Source organism: Capricornis sumatraensis, chromosome 1 (genome assembly GCF_032405125.1).
Source record: "Capricornis sumatraensis isolate serow.1 chromosome 1, serow.2, whole genome shotgun sequence".
NCBI lineage: Eukaryota > Metazoa > Chordata > Mammalia > Artiodactyla > Bovidae > Capricornis > Capricornis sumatraensis.
In genome coordinates this window covers 250,385,162-250,403,390 of record NC_091069.1, presented here as the reverse complement: position 1 = coordinate 250,403,390, position 18,229 = coordinate 250,385,162, and the positions used below count along the sequence as shown (strand labels likewise).

The 18,229-nt window shown below is 59.9% G+C and overlaps 1 protein-coding gene and 1 non-coding gene across 7 annotated transcripts in view; both read right to left on the bottom strand.

Moving 5' to 3' along the window:
* The window catches only part of TRPM2 (transient receptor potential cation channel subfamily M member 2), a 40,638-nt gene that overhangs the window by 1,684 nt on the left and 20,725 nt on the right, over positions 1-18,229 (bottom strand). The window contains exons 12-31 of one of the 6 annotated variants that reach the window (XM_068981574.1): positions 17,099-17,236; positions 15,714-15,843; positions 15,400-15,545; positions 14,465-14,577; positions 13,878-14,091; positions 13,277-13,479; positions 12,250-12,382; positions 11,548-11,719; positions 9,482-9,665; positions 8,263-8,444; positions 7,911-8,043; positions 7,144-7,231; positions 6,895-6,982; positions 6,133-6,290; positions 5,447-5,523; positions 5,161-5,262; positions 3,549-3,635; positions 3,013-3,118; positions 1,489-1,590; positions 208-324 (exon numbers count right to left, since the gene is read on the bottom strand). In XM_068981574.1, coding sequence (XP_068837675.1) covers positions 208-324; positions 1,489-1,590; positions 3,013-3,118; positions 3,549-3,635; positions 5,161-5,262; positions 5,447-5,523; positions 6,133-6,290; positions 6,895-6,982; positions 7,144-7,231; positions 7,911-8,043; positions 8,263-8,444; positions 9,482-9,665; positions 11,548-11,719; positions 12,250-12,382; positions 13,277-13,479; positions 13,878-14,091; positions 14,465-14,577; positions 15,400-15,545; positions 15,714-15,843; positions 17,099-17,236 — 2,673 coding nt within the window. Of the gene's footprint in view, positions 1-207; positions 325-1,488; positions 1,591-3,012; positions 3,119-3,548; positions 3,636-5,160; positions 5,263-5,446; positions 5,524-6,132; positions 6,291-6,894; positions 6,983-7,143; positions 7,232-7,910; positions 8,445-9,481; positions 9,666-11,547; positions 11,720-12,249; positions 12,383-13,276; positions 13,480-13,877; positions 14,092-14,464; positions 14,578-15,399; positions 15,546-15,713; positions 15,844-17,098; positions 17,237-18,229 lie in introns of those variants that run through there. The other 5 variants (XM_068981656.1, XM_068981915.1, XM_068981538.1 and 2 more) reach the window with 5 other exon arrangements.
* Positions 1,551-1,591, bottom strand: LOC138093864 (Z6 small nucleolar RNA). The gene has a single exon (XR_011146164.1). It is a non-coding gene; the product is annotated as a Z6 small nucleolar RNA (small nucleolar RNA).

The window sequence follows — 18,229 nt, the reverse complement described above, 5'->3', positions numbered from 1 at the left end:
ACCTGCTGCTGCCCTCTGGCCTCTCCTGGTTGCCCCCACGGACCCTCTGGTACAACTCAAACCCCACAGCCCCCTTCTCTGGTCCTGACCAGCTCTGGCCCCAGGCCAGGGAACCCCTCAGACCCCTCCCTGCAGGCCCCAGGGCCCCTCCAGAGCACCAATGACCCCAGCCCCTGTTCCTCCAAGCCTGAAACCCAGGCCACATACAGAGTTCAGCCTCTTGAGCTCCACATCACTTTGGTCTGGGAAGTGGATGCTCACGGCCACCGTCTCGATCCAGGCATTGTCCGTGTTCCTGGGGTCATCCATGTATCCTTTGTATACCTGGGAGATAGCAAAGGTGTGATGGACCTCCGATCCCCTGGTTTTCTCCCAGAGGGAGGGCCCCAAGCCTTTTCTGGGTCTGGGCCATTGTGAGCACAGCTGTCCACCATGCCCCAGCCCCACCTGGCCTCTCCCTGCCTTGTCCTTCTGCCCCCAGCACAGCCTTCAACTTGACTGACCCATCATAGGAGCCCACGGCCTCGCTCGTCACCCTCTTGGTCTTTGGCCTGGCATCCAGACCTGCCTCGACTGCGCTTGGAAGGATTAAAAAGGACGGGTGGACCTCCAGACAGTAGGCTAAGTGAAAGAAGCCAGATACCGAAGGCCGCACGCTAAATGATTCCACCGACAATAAATGTCCAGAACAGGCAAATCGACAGAGACAGAAGGCAGCCTCGTGGGCACCAGGGCTGGAGGGGGTGACTGCTCAAGGGTACGGGCTCCCTTTTGGGGGTGACAGCACATTCTTGAGCTAGACAGAGGTGGGGACCACACCAGACTATCTATGCACCAAACGCCACTGAACTGCTCACTTCAAAAAGGCTCATATGTGTTATTTAGATTTAACCTCAACAAATAAAGTTTAATTGTTTTTTACTAAGTAGAGAAAAGAGAGACGGCGATGCTCCCTCAGGGGCTGCAGCGGACAAACCACGCGGAACTGCTGGGTTTGTAGGTCAAGCCATAAATATCAGCAATTGCCTATTTCACCCTGAGATACAACAGAGGCAGAACCAATGACTCAGACACGCACTTGAAGGACTGCTTAAATAAATCATGGCACGGAATGCTCCGTGGTTGTGAAAAAGAGCACGGTGGATTCGGAAATACAGACCTAAAACTACGGCTTTTGCAGATTCACTGAAAAAGCAAGTTATGTGTTTGTGCCCAGCTGTGCTCAGGGCGAGAGTGAATGTGAGCCAGACACCAGGTCTGCCCTGGCCCAAGAGCCCTCCTTGATCTCGGGAGAAAGCCCAGACAGGGAAGGAAGGCGAGGGGCCCAGAGCCAGGCCACATGGTCCCAGTTCTCCCTCCAGGAGCTGTGGGCAGTGAGCTCGGTGCAGGCTCCCCACTCGGCTCCTGCAGCCTGCCCAGCAGCCAGCACGGCCACACACCCCGGGGCCCAGACGCACAGGTGAGAACAAAGTGGAAGAGCCACCTCACCTCCATGCCCTGAGTCAGGAGGCTCTCAAAGGAAGACCAGAATTCTCTTCGCAGGACCTGCTTTAGCTTCCGGGGCAGCATCTCTCCTGGCTCCCGGGAGCCCTGAGCAGAGAGGGAGGTGGGGGCAGGTGGGCAGGGCGGTTTGGGACCTGTGTCCTCTGGCCACCCACTCGGCATGGGCAGCAGGCCAGCCCCCTGGAGCCTCAGGCAGATGAGCCTCTGGCAGCAGCTGCCTCGGGGCCAGAGTGACATTGCCCAGAGCCCACCGTCCATATCAGCCCGTGAGGCCAGGTGTCACAGCCTTTGAGGGGTACTGGGCACTGTGAGGGAGCCAGTGCTCTGAACTCTGCCACCTGGCCGCCAGCCAGAGGGCTGCGTCTTGTGTGTGCGCATGCCCACCCCACCTCCAGCCTCGGCTCCAGCGCGCTGGGCTCCTGGCCACTCCTGACGCACCCTGCCCTGGACATGGGCCTGCACCTGTACTCCCCTCTGCACCCGTCTAGGGCGCCTCTCATCCACACCACATCTACTGCTCCAGCCTGGGAGACTCCCTGCCCTGCACTGCCTGGGGTGGCGGGAACTTCAGCTGTCCCTCAGGGGACACTGCTCGGAAGATGTCAAGAGAGACTGGAGAGGGAGGTTGAAGGGTGCTGAAGAATCCTCGGAGGGAGACGGCCCAGCCTGGGCTCACCTTCCCTCACCTGGAGGGCACGGCGGTTATGGCTGCAGGAGCCGGACCATCCAGAGCCCTGGAATCCTGGCTGGGGTCTGAAGACCCTCAGGGGGTCTGCCCCATGCACACTCATTAACTTGCTGACCCACCGGGTGGATGCCAGGAAAACCCAGCACCTTCGTGCTGAGCTGGGGTAGATTTTGGACTCCAGGGGCAGACTCAAGGGAGAGGCCCCTCAGAGCTGCACCAGGACACTGGGCTGGGGCCTGTGGGTGCACGGTCCTCCTGTCTGGACCGGCCTGTTCTGACCCCAGAGTAATGACAGGGTTTGGGAGAGCAAAAGGCAGATGGACGGGTCAGAATCCGAGTGGTTGGGTTGCTTGGACAGGACAGGCCCAGCAGAACACGTCCCAGTTATGTCACCATGAGCCCATCAGTCCTGCAAATGGCTGCTGCCCCGAGCTGAGGACACGTGTATGCCCTGCCCTGCCCCCAGCAACACTGTCCTGCCCTCGGGGCTCAGCTCAGGCCCCAGGGCCAGGGTAGGTGCGTGTCCAAGATGGCCCCCCCAACCCTGAGCTCTGCAGGGGCAGCCCCAGCCCTGAGCCTGGTGCCTGGACCCAGCAGGTGCTCAGTCAGTGCTTACGCTCCGAAGAGCGCCTGAACCCATCTTCACAACCACCAAATGAAGAGCCGGGAGAGAGCAGTCCTTCTAAGGCAAGGACCAGCCTTTGTCATTCAGAATGGGGACAGCTTCCAAGCTGTCCAGGGCAGCGACCACTGGTGGCTGGTGACCTGTCGGTGGCAGAGAATGCAAACGAGTGCAGGGCCTGGGACAGCAGGGGCCTCACCCCAGGCAACATCCAGTGCTCAGAGGGGCCACTTTTCACCACCAGCACCTCCAGCATCTTCTTGACGTTCTTCCTGCAGATGGCACCATCCAGGCTCCGCCTCCAGCTGCAGAAGGATGTGAGGGGAAGGGTCAGCCTGCCCCTGCACCTGCCCCCGCCTGGGAGGCCACCTGCTAGGCCACTAGCACCTGCTCCAGGGGAGAGGAACCATCTGTTCCCATAACCTCCAGTCTGACCAGAATGGGTCAGCCTTGTTGGACAGTATTTTTCTACCGAAAGCCTTAAAGAAGCCCATGCCCGGGACCCATTCCTTCCCGCTCTGTCACTCTGGAAGTGAAGGGTGAACTGGTATGGCTATTTGTCTGCATAGTGACAAAGTCCTCCCCAAGGGGCCTCTGAAGGAGGGGACACACAGGGAAGTGAGGCAGCCTGTGCGGAAGAAGGGTTTGGGCTCTCCTGGGGGCACCCACATTCATCCCCTGCCCCACCATGGGGTAGGGTGCTGGGCGACACTGTGCTCATCAGGGGCTACTCACCGGGTGAGCACAGGCTGCAGCGTGTGATTGGGGCCGAAGTAGCTGAGGTCCCCGCGGCCACGCAGTCCCGTGCGACCCATGGGGTTCCTGGGTAGAGAGGGGTCAGCTCAGCCCACTGTCAGTGGCTGGAGACCCCAGCCAGGGCAGCAGGCAGGGGCTCTGCAGGGGCTGTGTGCCAGCTCTACCCAAAGCTGCCCTGGCTCAGGGTTTTTGGAGCCCAGGTAGCTCCCCTGGACAGGACCAGGGAGGAGGCCCAGACCAGACCCCAGAGCCCATGGGCCCCTTGACCAGGCGGGGTGACTCTGCGTCATGCACTGGGCCTGTCCACTGCAAACCCTGTCCCTCGGGGGCTCCAGGGTGGGCGGCAGCTACCTTGGGATGGGCTGGAGAGGAAAGGGGCCTCTGGGAGCAGAAACCAGCCCCACCCAGACGTCCCCCCAAAGAGCGCCTGACTGACTCTGGCGCCGTGCCCGAGGGCCTCCGCCGCTTGTGAGCATCGACGGCCCCCTCCTCTGTCTGTGACTCTCGGCCCTGCTCTCTTCCTGCACACCGTATCCCCCCGCCCATCCCCTCCCCCGTTCAGGGCTGGAGACGCTCCTGGTCACCTCAGTTTCCCTGCCCCACTCATCTCTACCACCCCATCCCGCAGCTTCTACCCCAGTGGTCACCCCTCCCTGCTCCAGAACATTCCCAGAGGCCCACCACCCACCTCTTCCGCAGGCAGTTACCCTCAACGACCACCTGCTCCATGGGGTCTCCAAATCCCAGCTGACTGATCCCGTCCCCGGCCTCCGGCCTGGTGGTGCAGCCTCCCCAGTGACCCTCAGACCCCAGGCCAGCACACAGTAGGCATCCACCAAGCGCCTGCTGGGCCTGACGCCACGGGTCCCCTTTCATCTCTATGTTGATTCCACACCTGTGCAATGGGGCATACCGTCCCTACAGCACAGACCTGGGAATGTAAGCCCAGCAGCCCTTTAACATTGTCCCTGCTTTATTCTCACAATGGGGTCCACGTTTTACCCTGTTTCTACACCTCAGGAATGGAGGTCCTAAAGGTTGTGTCAGAGAACCAGGGCACAGTACCCAGGCCAGCAGGGCCAGCTCATAGTCCCCACCCCTCCACACGTGTCCAGGGAGACTGCCAAGCGTGGGCCTCCGGGGCTGGTAAGAAAGTACTTTATGCTGATGTTTCTTTCCTCCATACTTTGTTTTTATCAGAAAAATTTTAATCAACCCTGAAAGTTCATTGGAAGGACTGATGCTGAAGCCGAAGCTCTAATACTTTGGCCACTTGATGCAAAGAGCTTGAAAAGACCCTGATGCTGGGAAAGATCGAGGGAAGGAGGAGAAGGGAAGCAGAGGATGAGATGGTTGCATGGCATCAGTGACTCAATGGACATGAGTTTGGGCAAACTCCAGGAGATAATGAAGGACAGGGAAGCCTGGCATGCTGCAGTCCATGGGGTCTCAAAGAGTTGGACATGACTGAGAGACTGACCAACAAATCAGAAAAACACCAGCTTTGCTGGAGAGGAAGCCTGACCCCAGGAGGAAAACCACAGAGGTGGCTGAGGAGGGCTGGAGAAGGGCGGGGGGAGGGTACACTCACAGAGGGAGCCCGTCCCGCACTGCATAGACTCCATGGAAGCTGCGCCGGTCCAGTGGTCCGTCCACCGCATTGTAGCTGATCCTGGACAGAGGTTCCAGAGCACTGGAAGGGAGAGGAGAGGTCGTATCCCCAACAGAGACAGCAGGAGGCAGAGTGGCCACAGTGACCCCTTGTCCACACGGAGGTTCCTCCCCAGGCACAGGCGCCCCCAGCCACATGCCTCCCAGCATGTCCCAGCCCCCAGGGAGGATGGGGCGCCCACCCAGGCAGGAAGCAGGGTACTCACTCCCCCACGGGGTCCACCAGGTCCTTGTCCTTCCTGTCGGCCGTGTAGAAGGGCGGGTTGTACACGAGGAACTCCGTCTGCGGGACACAGGGACTCAGACGGTCACCACCCCAGGCTGGCCATCACCCAGGACAGCTGACTGCAGAGCCCTGGGAGGGCCCAGAGGACACGGAAGTCCGAGCTGGGCTGACCTAAGGACACACACACCTGGGCCAGCCGTGGTCAAGGGGGGTCTCCCCAGGCGGGAGGAAGGGGGGCTGGGCTGGGCTGGACTCCAGAGGGAGGAGTCCCCTGGCAGAGACTGGGGAGGAGTGACAGCCCGGGATGTGCCAGGAAAACCAGAGAGAAGGCCTGGGGTGGGGGGCACACCCCCAGGCCTCCTCCTTCGCTCCCTCTCACTCTCCACCTCCATCCTCCTCAGCATTCAGAAAGGGGATGGGGCTGTTCTCTGGGGACAGGGGCTTGAGGACAAGCGGGGCAGTGGGCCCTGTGTGGATAGCAGCCCCAGTGTCCAGGTTCATGGCCCAGCTTCACCCCTCGGGTCTCACGGACCACGCTTCCCTCTTCATCTGTCCCTCGTGGCCCTTCGGGGCTGTGGTGGGCTCAGCCACCCTGGGGCCCAGACCACTCCCCCCAGGACTCTGGGCCCCTGCAGCCTGGTGGGTGAGGCCAGGACAGGCACTCACTTCCCAGGGCACCTTCTCGTTGGGCACCGGGAATCTCAGGACAGAGCAACTCGGGTAGAGCAGGTGCCGGGCATTCACGTGGTAGGTGTCACCTGGGTCCTCTGCCTTCGATCCGCTGTCCAGCTCAGGGTCCCGCCCCACTGAGGCCTTCTGGGGTGCTGGGAATGGAGACAGGGACAGGGCCACCCTCTGAGGTCCTTTCCCCCAAACTTCCGGACCACCTCCACCTCCCTGAGCCCAGTTTGAAAGTCAGCCCCAAAGAGAGCACCCTCCCCAGGGTTCCCATCACTGCAGCCCAGGAGGACCAAGGCCTGGGCTCAGGCCCCCGTTGCCTGGGGCAGCTCCCAGCAGAGCTCTTAGTATTCAGCAGGATGCACAAGCCCTTCCAGAAGCCTGCCCGGATGAAAGGGCAGACGGCTCCTTCGGGGCCAGCAACAGCCCAGGAGGGTTGCTCGTGACCATTTCTTGGCCAGCTGCAAATCTGGGAGCAAAGATGTGCTGTCTGTCACCCAGTCAAAGTGACTGGGTCTCAGGTCTGCTGGACCTGATGCACACGGGGAGGTCAGGGGGCCTGGGCCAGGCTACCTCTGGAATTCCCCAGCCTGGTCAAGCCTTGGGACTTGGCCATGCTCAGCTCATGTAGCCGTGGGGTGGTTCAAGCATCCCAAGGTGCTGGGGCTGCTCCTCTCCACTCCACAGACACCCAGACACAAGAGAGCGCAGGTGGGTAGAGACCAGCCGCTGGCACAGCCACCCACTCACCCAGAGTGGGGACACCTTCTTCTGAGCCAAAGCCACTGTCCCTCAGGGCCTTCACAATCCAGTGCAATGCTGTGGCTGTCTGGGCCACCTGGAACGCATGTTCAAAGCAAGATTGGTCAATAGGTGCCCTCACACAGGATGCCCTGCTCCCCACCCCCTCTCCCCCAGGCAGCCACCTGACACCCAGGGCTTGGCCAGAAGGGCCATCGGAACCGTGCCCAGAAACAGAGGTCCCAGCCTGGAGCCCACCTGCTCCTCCAGGGAGGCCAGTCTCTGCTCCACGGCGCCCGACTGCTTCAGACGTGCCGTTTCCAGCAGGCGCACCATGGTGTCCACCCTGCAAGAGGACACAGCTGAGTCCCGCGGCCGGCCAGGGGTCTGGGCGTGAGTGGAGAGAGCCTGGTGCCCTTTGCAGGCAGGCAGCTTATCACATCCAGCAGCACAGGCTCCTTTGGCTCTAGTTTCAGGCCTCTTCCTCTTGATTTGAATGGATTAACACTCTACGGTTCCATAGAGAATGAGCACCGCCTAGTGGCCCAGGGGGAAGATGGGCCACCAGCGATGCCCCAGGCTCACAGGGCCACCTGACAGCCCAGGGGTGTGGCCAGACCAGAGGTGCAGGTGTGCAGAGCACACACACCTGGTTCCTCACCTCTATATGCCTACAGGCTGTCAGTCACAAACTCAGGAAGGACAGAGCGCCCTCTGGGCAGAGGAGGGGACGCTGCCTCCGGGCACCGGTGGGGACTTTGGAAGGAGGAGGGGACACTGTGGTTTGGGAAATGTTTGCTGGTTTTGGTCTTAGTTTGCTACAAGGTAGGAATTGCACCCAAGTGGGCCTGTGTTCATAGGAAGAACACTTCCACAGCCAAGCATCCATCCAAACACCCTGGTCTTTTCCCCCGGCGTTTCTAAGCCACTTTCTCCCAGAGCCTCCTGCTCCACAACAAAGTGACAGGCATTTCGGGGACCACAGGGCTGCAGCGTCAGCCCTGCCGAGATCCCCGGCCCCGTACTTGTCGCTGACGTCCTGGATCTTCTGCTCCGGCCTCTGCTTCTGCTGGAGCTGCTGTTCCTGCAGGTAGTTCTCCTTCAGGTAGATCTCCCAGGACAGGAGGGCCGCCTCCTCGTTCTTCTCTAGCTTGTTCTCTGCCCGGGGAGGGGAGCCTCTGACCCACTGGGGGCCCCGCAGGGAGGGGCGGAAGAGCCCATCCACGCCCAACCCCAGTGGGCTGGGGCAGTCCGGGGGCCTGAGTGGACTGCATGTCCCCTCCCCCACCCTGAGCTTCCAGGATGCCCAGAGGAGCTGCCCCCCAATCCCAGCTGCACCCCAGACACGGCTCTGGGGACGAGGGCGGGACAGCTTACTGAACTGCTTATGCCGCTTGGCAGGGATCTTCAGCACGACCCTCTTGATGAAGAGGTGCAGGTGGCTGAGGAGGATGAAGGGGGGCGGCGCGGGGGGCCTGCCCTGGTACTCCTCGATCAGGTCGTGGCGCTGGAACTTCCAGATCTGGTCCGTGTGCTCCTGCACCTGCTGGAAGGTGTAGCTGCGGGGCGCGGGGAGCACTGGTTACCGCGCGCACGGGCCACGCAAGCTGGGTTACGCACAGCTGTGTCACTGCCTGAGTGTGCGCCCTGACGGCCCACAAAGGCACACCAGGGAGGGCGACCCGGACACAGGAAAGGCAGCTGAGCACCCTGGGGGCCCAGAGGAGAATGAAGAAAGAAGACCTAGATTTTAGAGCCCATAAACCTCGCTAGAAAACGAAACAGACCCTTCATGTGTTGGGAGATGGATGGTGTCCTGCACTGGACCCGAAAAGGGTCTGATTTCCCTAAATCTGACAAACAGAAGGGACAGTGTCTTCAACAGGCCGACATGCTCATTCTCCACATCCTGTGTCTTGTGCGGGTACAGGTCAACTGGCCCGGATCCCTAACAGAGGTCCTCGGAGGTGGGGAGGGAGGCTGGGCAGGGCTGAGACATAGCCGCTGCCCGTCGGGCCTCTGGCCTCTGTCTATCATAGCCCAGCACCGGGGCAGGGTGTCTCACTGTTCAGAGCACACGGTAAGTCAGCAAGTGGTGACCTCATCACCCTAGCTGATGGAGAAACAGTGCCCAAACTGGCCACGGGCCCCAGGGGCTCTTCTGCAGAGGCCGGGAGGGGCCTGAGGGGGTGGCGATGCCCTGAGCCACAGGGCCGGCCTCCTGGGCACCACAGTCAGGGCCGGCCCTGTGCGCCTGCTTTATATGGAGAGCAAAGACAGGTTGTCTTGCCTCACAGGATTCTTAACAAGTGTGACATGCACGCCTCCACCACCAGAGATGACCTCAGCCAAATCGCTGCCCCTCATCCACCTCCCTCTGCTGGGCTGGGAAGAGTGAGACTTCAGCACCCCCGCCCATGGTCTCTGAGCACAGGGCCCGTGGGCTGCCCCCCAGCAGTAGTGCCCAGGTTGGATGCCACAGTCACCAGGTCAGCCCGGGCTGAGCCAGGTCCTGGGTCCCAGGCTCCATGCCATCCACACCACCCTGGGGTGGGGGGGCAGGCAGCGGGATGTGCACCCCGCACGTGGCACTCACTTGAACATGGCAATGAGCAGGTTGAGCAGCAGGATGTTGGCGAAGAGCAGGTAGAGGCAGAGCAGGAGGACAGTCAGCCACTCAGGGAACACGGGCTCCTGCCGCGCCTGGTCGATCTCGGGGCACTTGGGCTTGTAGGGGTCCGTGCCGTTGGGGCTGCACTGGTCTGGTCTGAAGTTCACACCTGGGTCGGAATGAGGGGGTAAGTGAGTCCAGAAAGCCACGTGGAGTCACAGGGGCCCTTGGGCAATGACCTCACAGGCCTGGAGCCCCGCACATCTGGGTGACCTCAGCTGTCAGCTCAAGCCCGAGGGAAGCCAGAAAGGGCTGACCATCTACACCAAGCATCCTTGCGGGCAGGAAGTCCCGCTGCCAGGAAAGCCCAAGAGCCAGACCTGCACTCCAGGCTGGCACATGCCTCCCTGGGATCCAGGCACCCCACCAGGGCACTTCCTGGGGATGTGTCATCTACAGGAGAAACTATGTCATCTAAGTCACAGGTCCTAACCCTGGGAGCAGAATGTGGCAGAAAAGACGTCAAAGAGAAAATGAACAACTGTCTTAAAGAAAAGGGAGACATCAGAAAGGAAAAGTGCTGCAGAGGCAACATAGAAACGTTGGAACATGTGACTACAAACCAAAACACAGCTCCACATTTGCAGAAAAGTAAAGGATGCATAATATTACAAAACACCTATATACTCAGTGCCTTTAAACATCTGTAAGATAAGGGCTTCCCTGGTGGTCCAGTGGTTAGTAATCTGCCTTGCAATGCAGGGGACATGGGTTCAATCCCTGGTCCAGAAAGATTCCACATGCCTCGGGACAACTAAGCCTGTGAACTAACACTACTGAAGCCCCCACATCCTAGAGCCCATGCTCCACAATGAAGGAAGCCAACACAGTGAGAAGCCCAAGACTGCAACCAAGGAGCACCCTCCACTCATTCTGTCTAGAGAAAGCCTCGTGCAGCGGGGAAGACCCAGCGCAACACTGAAGACCCAGCACAGCACTGAAGACCCAGCGCAGCACTGAAGACCCAGCGCAGCACTGAAGACCCACGCAGCCAAAATTAAGTACTTAAAAAAAGACATCCAGATGGGAAAGGAACAAGTATTTGCAGATGACATGATCATAGCAAATCCCCCAAAAGGCACCTAAAAACTATTAGAACTAATAAAGAAATCCATCAAGGTTTCAGAATACAAGTTCCATATACAAAATATAGTGTTTTTCTATACAGTAAACAATCCAATTCAGCATGAAAAAGAATAAAAACATTTAGGAATAAATTTAACAAAAGAAGCACAACTTACATACTGAAAAATAAAATATGCTATGGAAAGAAATTAAAGATCTAAATAAGTGGAAGAAACCCCACGTTTATAATCAAAATCCTGGGTGTCTTTTTCAGAGAAATTGATTAGATCACCTGAAAATTCATGTGGACCCAAGGGACCCAGAGGCCGAAACAATCATGACACGTCTTTGCTACTGAACAACACCATCAGCGACAGAGACAGTAGACGACAGGTCACCCGCGTTTGGGGGTGGTGGTGACTACTAAAGGGTGTGGGGTGACTTTTGGAACAAGCGTTCTAAAATTAGAGTCTGTACATATACTAAAAACCATGGAAGTGGCCACTTTTTACAGGCAAGTTTTATGGTATGTGAATCAATCTCAGTGAAGCCGTGGCAGAGAACAAACTCTATGTTCTCTCCACTCAGAAAAGGAAGACGTATGTCTGACTGCAGTGGGAGGAACAGAAGGAATCGGATGGCATTTAATGGGGGGGCGGTGTCAGCTGATGCCCCAGGCCACATCCCCGACCCACTTTGACCTCCCTGCAGCTGCAAGGTACAGCCCAGCTGCAGCCAGCTGATGCCTGTCCCAGTCAACTGATAGGCCCCCAAGTGCACCCATCTCTTCCTTCAGGAGCCACAGCCCCAGGCAGTGCTGAGCGAGTGGGATGTGCCCAGTCCTCCCCTCCTCCCACTTCTGGGACCCTGGAGGAGCCTCACAAGGGGGGCACCTCCTTTTCCACAGCTGTCAGGGCCCCTCCTACCGTCAATGTAGGTTGGGAGCTGCCCAAAGATGGTGAGATACGAGTGGTAGACGGCCCCCCGGAAGATCCACTCCACCCGCCTCTCGTTGTGGATGAGGATGGCCTGCTTGGCCACCCCGAAGGACACGACCCACACGGCCAGCAGGAAGAGGAAGAAGAAGACGTCCTTCATCTGTGGGAGGGGGGCACCAGTTGCAGCCACACCACCCCACACTGTCCCTGCCCACAGGAGGGTCCCCACGTGCCCTGCAGTGGACGAGACTCCATCAACCCTCACAGCATGGCTGCATGGAGCCAGGAGCTCCAGGGGACAGCCTAAAGGGGCGCTGGGCACCCCATGAGGAGTAGGAAGGGTCATGACCATGACCCAAGAACAGGGATCAGGAATGAGCTGTGGATATCAGGGAAGGCTGCCTGGACGAGGCAACATTCAGACAAGACCCGAGACAGGCACACTAGGGTGTGGAAGCAGTATTGACTTGGGGTCCTGTGGGGTGTGCTGTGCCCCGGGGCACCTCAGGCCCCCCTCACCATGGCTCCAGGGTGCCTCAGAGCCCCCCTTACCATCCACCCTGGAGTGCCTCGGGGCCCCCCTTACCATCCTCCCCAGGGTGCCTCGGGCCCCCCCTTACCATCCACTTCACAATGATGATCTTGGGCCCCCCCCACCATCCTCCCCAGGGTGCCTCGGGCCCCCCCTACCATCCGCTTCACGATGATGATCTTGGGCCCCAGCGTCTTGCTAATGGTGAAGATGTGCATGAGCCGCAGGCAGAACATGGTGAAGTCCAGGGAGAGGATGATGCGCCCGGTGTACAGCAGCGAGGGCACGAGTCTGCACGGGAGCAGGGCCTCAGCTGTCAGCCCCGGGCCTGGCCCCAGCCCCCTGCCCAGCTGCCCCGGCCCCGTGTACAGCCTGACGGGGACCAGGGCCTCAGCTGGCCACTCTGGGCCTGGCCCCAGCCCCCTGCCCAGCTGCCCTGGCCCCGTGTACAGCCTGACGGGGACCAGGGCCTCAGCTGGCCACCCCGGGCCTGGCCCCAGCCCCCTGCCCAGCTGCCTCGGCCCCGTGTACAGCCTGACGGGGACCAGGGCCTCAGCTGGCTGCCCCGGGCCTGGCCCCAGCCCCCTGCCCAGCTGCCCCGGCCCCATGTACAGCCTGACGAGGACCAGGGCCTCAGCTGGCTGCTCCAGGGCTGGCCCTAACCCCTGCCCAGCTGCCCTGGCCCCATGTACAGCCTGACGGGGACCAGGGCCTCAGCTGGCTGCTCCAGGGCTGGCCCCAGCCCCAGTGTGACCCCAGACCCCAAAGCACTAAAACTGGGTATAAGTTCAGGGGCAGAGCCTCCAGGAGGGCCCGGAAGCCCAGCCTCAGGCAGAGAACCTGGGCCTCGTGGGCACCCTGGGAAGCAGCAGGCTGGCCCAGCCCCTCCTGTTCATGAAGGGGTCACACAGGGCAGACATGTGGCTTTGATGGGCTGTGGAGATGTTAGGGCCCTCGGCTGGGACACGGGCACTCCCACCAGACAGCTCCCCATGGTGACAGAGCCCGCGTCTCTGCCCCGGCTCCTCCCTGTCTCCACGTGGGCAGGGCACCCTCGGCACAGACATATCCAGAGAGGTGCTGAAACCGCGAGGGGCCCCAGCTCCCAGCCTCACCCCAGCCCAGCCCTGTGGGGGCTGCTCCCTTGATAGGATGGGAGGGCCACCAGGAGGGGAGGCCGCTCACCGGCAGGTCAGCCCCGCAATGAAGAGCAGGATTGCGCACACGTCCAGCTTGTTCCAGAAGTCACTGAAGTACACGAGCACCGCCTTCCGCAGCCCGCTCCCGTCGGGGTCATAGAAGAGCTGGGGGCATGAGCACGGACATGCGGGGCTGTGGGTCATCCTTCTCAGTTCCCCACCAGCAAACCGGCGCCACTTCCTGGGCAGCTGAGAGTTGGGGAGAGGCTGCTGGCCAGAGAGGTGGCCCCCGCTGAGCCCAGCTCCCCTCCCAAGAGGGGACCCCCACATTTTGCAGTGTCCTTCACCGGGGAGCCAGGGACTCACAAAGTCCAGGACACCACTCAGTGATGCCACCCTTGGGGTGATAAGAGAGTTTCAAGCAAAAACCAATGCCTTGAGGGGATCGGGTGGAGGAGGAACAAGGGCGGAAGTGGCTAGCAGACCACAGGCCACACTTTCCAAGGGGACTCGCCCAGCTCTCAGCGCCCACGTGGGGCTCACTGTGCATGGCATGGGGCCGAGGGCCACCGTGAGAAAGTGACCGAGCCCAGGATGCTCCTGGGGGTAGGAGGGTCCGCGGGTGGAGTGGGAGCGGGCTGGCCCACCTGCCGCAGCTCCTCGCACACCAGGGAGAAGAGCCAGAGGTAAATGAGGCACTCGCAGCCGGAGGGCTGGGGCTGGAAGTCCACCATGAGCACGTAGGCAAACAGGCAGAGGAAGGCGAAGTAGGACAGGATGTTCATGTGGAAGACGACCACGGGCGCGCTGAAGAAGGCGCGGACGCGGGCCAGGCCCCCCTCCGCCTGCTGCCGCCTGTTCCTGCGGAAGACATGGGCAGGGGGGACCACGGCCGTGAAGGGCCAGCTCAGCCAGGGGTTGCACCACAGAAGGGAGGCCCAGGACTCGCGGCTGGCCACCCACCCTGCACGCATGGCTGTGGTAGGGGCTCAGCCACACAGCCCTGCAAAGAGGTCCCTGAAGGGCCCTCGGGTTCCTTTAGGGCTATCCAAAAATCCTCAGGCCATGGTGCGACTCGCCCCCGGTGGATACTGGGCGACGGCAGTTCTCAGCCCTCCCCAGCGTGAATGCCCTCCATCCTGGGACCGGTGGCAGCAGTGAAGACCCCCAGAGGGGCCATTTGGGAAGGGAGGTCTGGCCCCAAGCCCCAGTGGCCCCGCAGCCGGGCCGGCACCTGAAGGAGACGAGGCCAGCGTAGAGCAGTGGGAAGAATAACATGCACAGCACCACACGCCAGAGCCCATTGTCCACGCCGAGCTGGCCCCACCACACCTCGGTCAGGTAGGCCTGAGAACAGAGGGCAGGTTTCAGGGCGATGGGTCCCCCATCCGCCCTGACCCTGCACTCCCTGAGACTCCCAAGGAGGAGCGACTCTGCAGGCTCAAGCACGGCGCTCTGCTAGGCCCACAGGTGATGTGATGGGCAGCGCAGTGGGCAGCTCTGGTCTGGTCCTGAGTCTGCCAGCCCAGGAAGAGGCTCTGGGGGCAGGACTGGGCTCCCCGGAGCCGGGCTCTGTCCCCCTGCCCCACTCTCACCAGCTGGCCCCCTGAGCTCTCCCTGGGGGTGGGCAGTGTGGGCAGAACTCCTCCCCACCAAGCCCCTGGGATCCAGCATGGCCAACTCAGCATGTGGTGACGGGATGAGGCTGTGCCCCAAGGAAGCGCCAGGGCTCTGAGGGGCCCCCGGTGCTCTACCCATTTCATATCACCAAGGCAACGCCACAGCGTCCTGTGCTTGCTGCTCCAGGAGGATGCCCCGCCACCTCCATGTATCCCTCCTGAGACCCCAGGTAGCAGGGGTGAGGGGAGCTAAGGCCTGGCCCTGGAGGCCTGCTGGGGGCTCCCAGGTAGGGACGTCCATCCCATGCAGAGGTGAGCCACAGCCTTCACAACTAACCAGGCGCTCTCACTCAGCATCGGCTCTCTCCTTGGCAAACAGTGAGGAGAGGGTGTGCCTGTCTGCAGCAGGTGACCGATGGTCAGTGCCACCCGTGGGTCCCCACAGGACCTGACATAGTGACCTCTTGTGCTGTCCATGTGCACCAGAGGCTGCATCCACTCCTGCAGCACCAAGGCAGGTATTTCTGGAAGGGGGCCCCAAGAACATCACCTGGACGCCACCGTGAGACACGAACTTCATGTCCTTGGCCTCCAGGGCCAGCTGCAGGCAGGTGGTCCTGCCCCAGGCCTCCGACACGCGGACCAGCAGCTTCTGAGCCCTCTCCTCATCCTTCCGGTAGCACTCAGTGAAGACCCCTGGATGGGAGAAGGTCTCGTCACAGCAGCCGGATCCTCACCAGGGGGAGCTGCAGACAGCGGCAGAGCGCGGCCCCTCCAGACAGCACAGCGTGCACAGGGATGGGGCGAGGACCCCAGGGTCGCCCATGAGGGCCCGGGTCTGAGGCTGCAGCCCCAGAAGCTCACCAATGGCTCTCTGTTCATACTCCTCCGCGAGCGCCAGCATCTCCTCCAAGCTGTCCGTGTCCTCCTCCTCCTTGGACAACTCCTTTAGGATCTTGCTGCAGGCCAAGGCTGCAGCAATGCAGTCCTGGCTCTGGGTTCCAGGGGGAGCCACCATGAGGCTCTGGATGGTCCTGCCCTGGGACCCCCAACACGCCACCCAGGCTGATGAGAACAGAGGCCCTGAGACAGTACAGGCTGCGGGGTGAGGACTCAGTGTGGCTCCTCCCACATAAACCTCTGGGCTCACCCCAGGTCACACGCAAGCCCTGCAGGTGGTCAGGCTCCTGCACAGGCCAGGCAGCCCCCTTGCTCCCCAAGAACAGACTGGACACAGGCACTCAAACAGCTCTGCTGGTACAAGGCCCAGAGCTCTCCAGGCATCTGGTCAACCCCATGCAAGGAGCGCTCCCAAAGAGGAGAAACGAGGACCTGGCCATCACATGGCCCTGTCCAAGGCCAAAGGCCTCACCCTCGGTGGCACCCCCAGGCCCAGGCACCAGAGGGGGGCCAAGAGAATCTCACAGGAGGCTCTCAATACTCAACCCAGAGGCCCTGGCTCTGAGGGCAGCACTGGCCTGGGTGAGGGGTTGGTGTCAGAGCCTGGAAACCTGAGTTTGGTTTTTCTGGCCAATAAGCCCCACCAGGCATACTTGAGGCTACAGTCAGGCCGGCTCTGTCGCCCACCCTCTCCTCCAAGCACCTTGAGAGAGGGCATACTCCAAGAACCTTGATGAGGGTTGTGGGGGGGTGGTGTCACCACAGCCTTGCCAGGACCCTGAGGGAGCCGGCTCTGAGAGCAGCCTGGAAATGCTGACTCAGAAAAGCAAGGCCTCTCTGAGAAAAATTATGAAACTTTACTTTCCTATTAAGAGGAAAGCCAGCTTGAAATAAAGGAAAACCATGCGGGGAGTCCTGGCCTGCAGTGTTCTGCTTCTTAGGGAGCTGCCTAGCCAGTCCCCGCCATGGGTGATAAAGCCCCATGCGGGCCCAATGCCTAGTAGTCACCCAGCCAGTCCCCTTCATTGGTGATAAAGTCCCATGCAGGCCCAGTGACCAGGAGCTGCCCGGCCAGTCCCCTTCATTGAAAATGAAGCCATACTCAGGCCCAGTTACCAGGAGCCACCCAGCTGACTGGTGGGAGTTCCCAGACAGCCCAGCAACAGCCTCAGGTGACAGCATCTGGGAAGCACCCATTTTAGTAACAGATCATGCCTGAGCCCCCCAACCATCAATGGAAAGAGAAGCGGCCCCTCCAGGGGTGGAACGTGCCTACAGAGTCCACTGACCCGGGCAGCCATGGGGCTGGAGCCCTGTCACTGGTCCACTGATAGTTGCAGTCTGCTGACCTGTGCCCAGATGATTTCTGCCAGCTCCCGGCGGTTCTGCACGATGGCCCAAATGAGAAGATCCCGGACCGGATCTATGGTGAAGGTAGCTTGGCCTGATGAACGCTTGTACAAGGACTGGCGACTCACTCTCCGCACCTGTGATCAGCAGACAGTCAGCGCCCCCACCTGGCGGCGGGCGGGGGGGAGGGCATCTGTTGAGGGTGCAGGACCTGAGCTCGGCCCCACTATCCTTGGAGGATGAGCCCTGAGAGCCACTTTTCCAACAACACTCAGATGGTTCTCATGAACACTCATTCAAACTGGGGTTTCTTAAGCACCACTCTGGAGACGAAGAAACACCCAGAAAGTGCAACACTCAGTTACCACCTACATCGTTTGTAGACCCCTGCTACTCTCCAGGCATCCCAACATTCCTTAGTCTTATGTGATAGCATCTATGAAGTAAAATTCTAAGACAGTCTGTTAATAGATTAATGCTGTGACCTCTTCAAGGGAACTTGCAGTGTCTCCTGCAGAGAAGACCAGCAACAAGGACCAGACAGAGCCACGTGTGAGTGGGAGGCCCCTGGCCCCAGACACACGCAGTCTACAGTGATACAGTCTACAGTGATTCCAGGCTTCCTGGCCCATTGGTAAACAAACACATCCTTAGACAATTCCATCCTCTGGAAGCAATTCCCAGAGAACACATTTCCCACATCACACACAACACTACACTTTAAGTGATTTCAGAAATTGTCTGAAGGCTCATCTTTATGAAAAAAAAGAGAGAAAGAAAAATTAATTCATCTTCTTAAATTATAGACATGGTTCAATATGAGCTTCCACTTGGGACTTTCATAAGCACTTTCCAACTAGGCATCTTAAATATACTGGAATCAAGAAAACTAGAACCATGAATGTACAGAACCAAGCTGCAGCTGCTTCAGTCTCAGGGGTTCGGCACAGCTCACCTAGGACAATGCACGGATTTGCAAGCCTGAAGAAAGTACATAATTTTCTAACAGGAAGAAAACAAAATCACTGTGATCTGAGAAGAGACATAAAACCTAAACATCAGGACCATCAGGAAAGAAAAAGAGAAAGTTATCAGAATTACTACCCAAAAAGGCACTGGGCCCTGCTGGA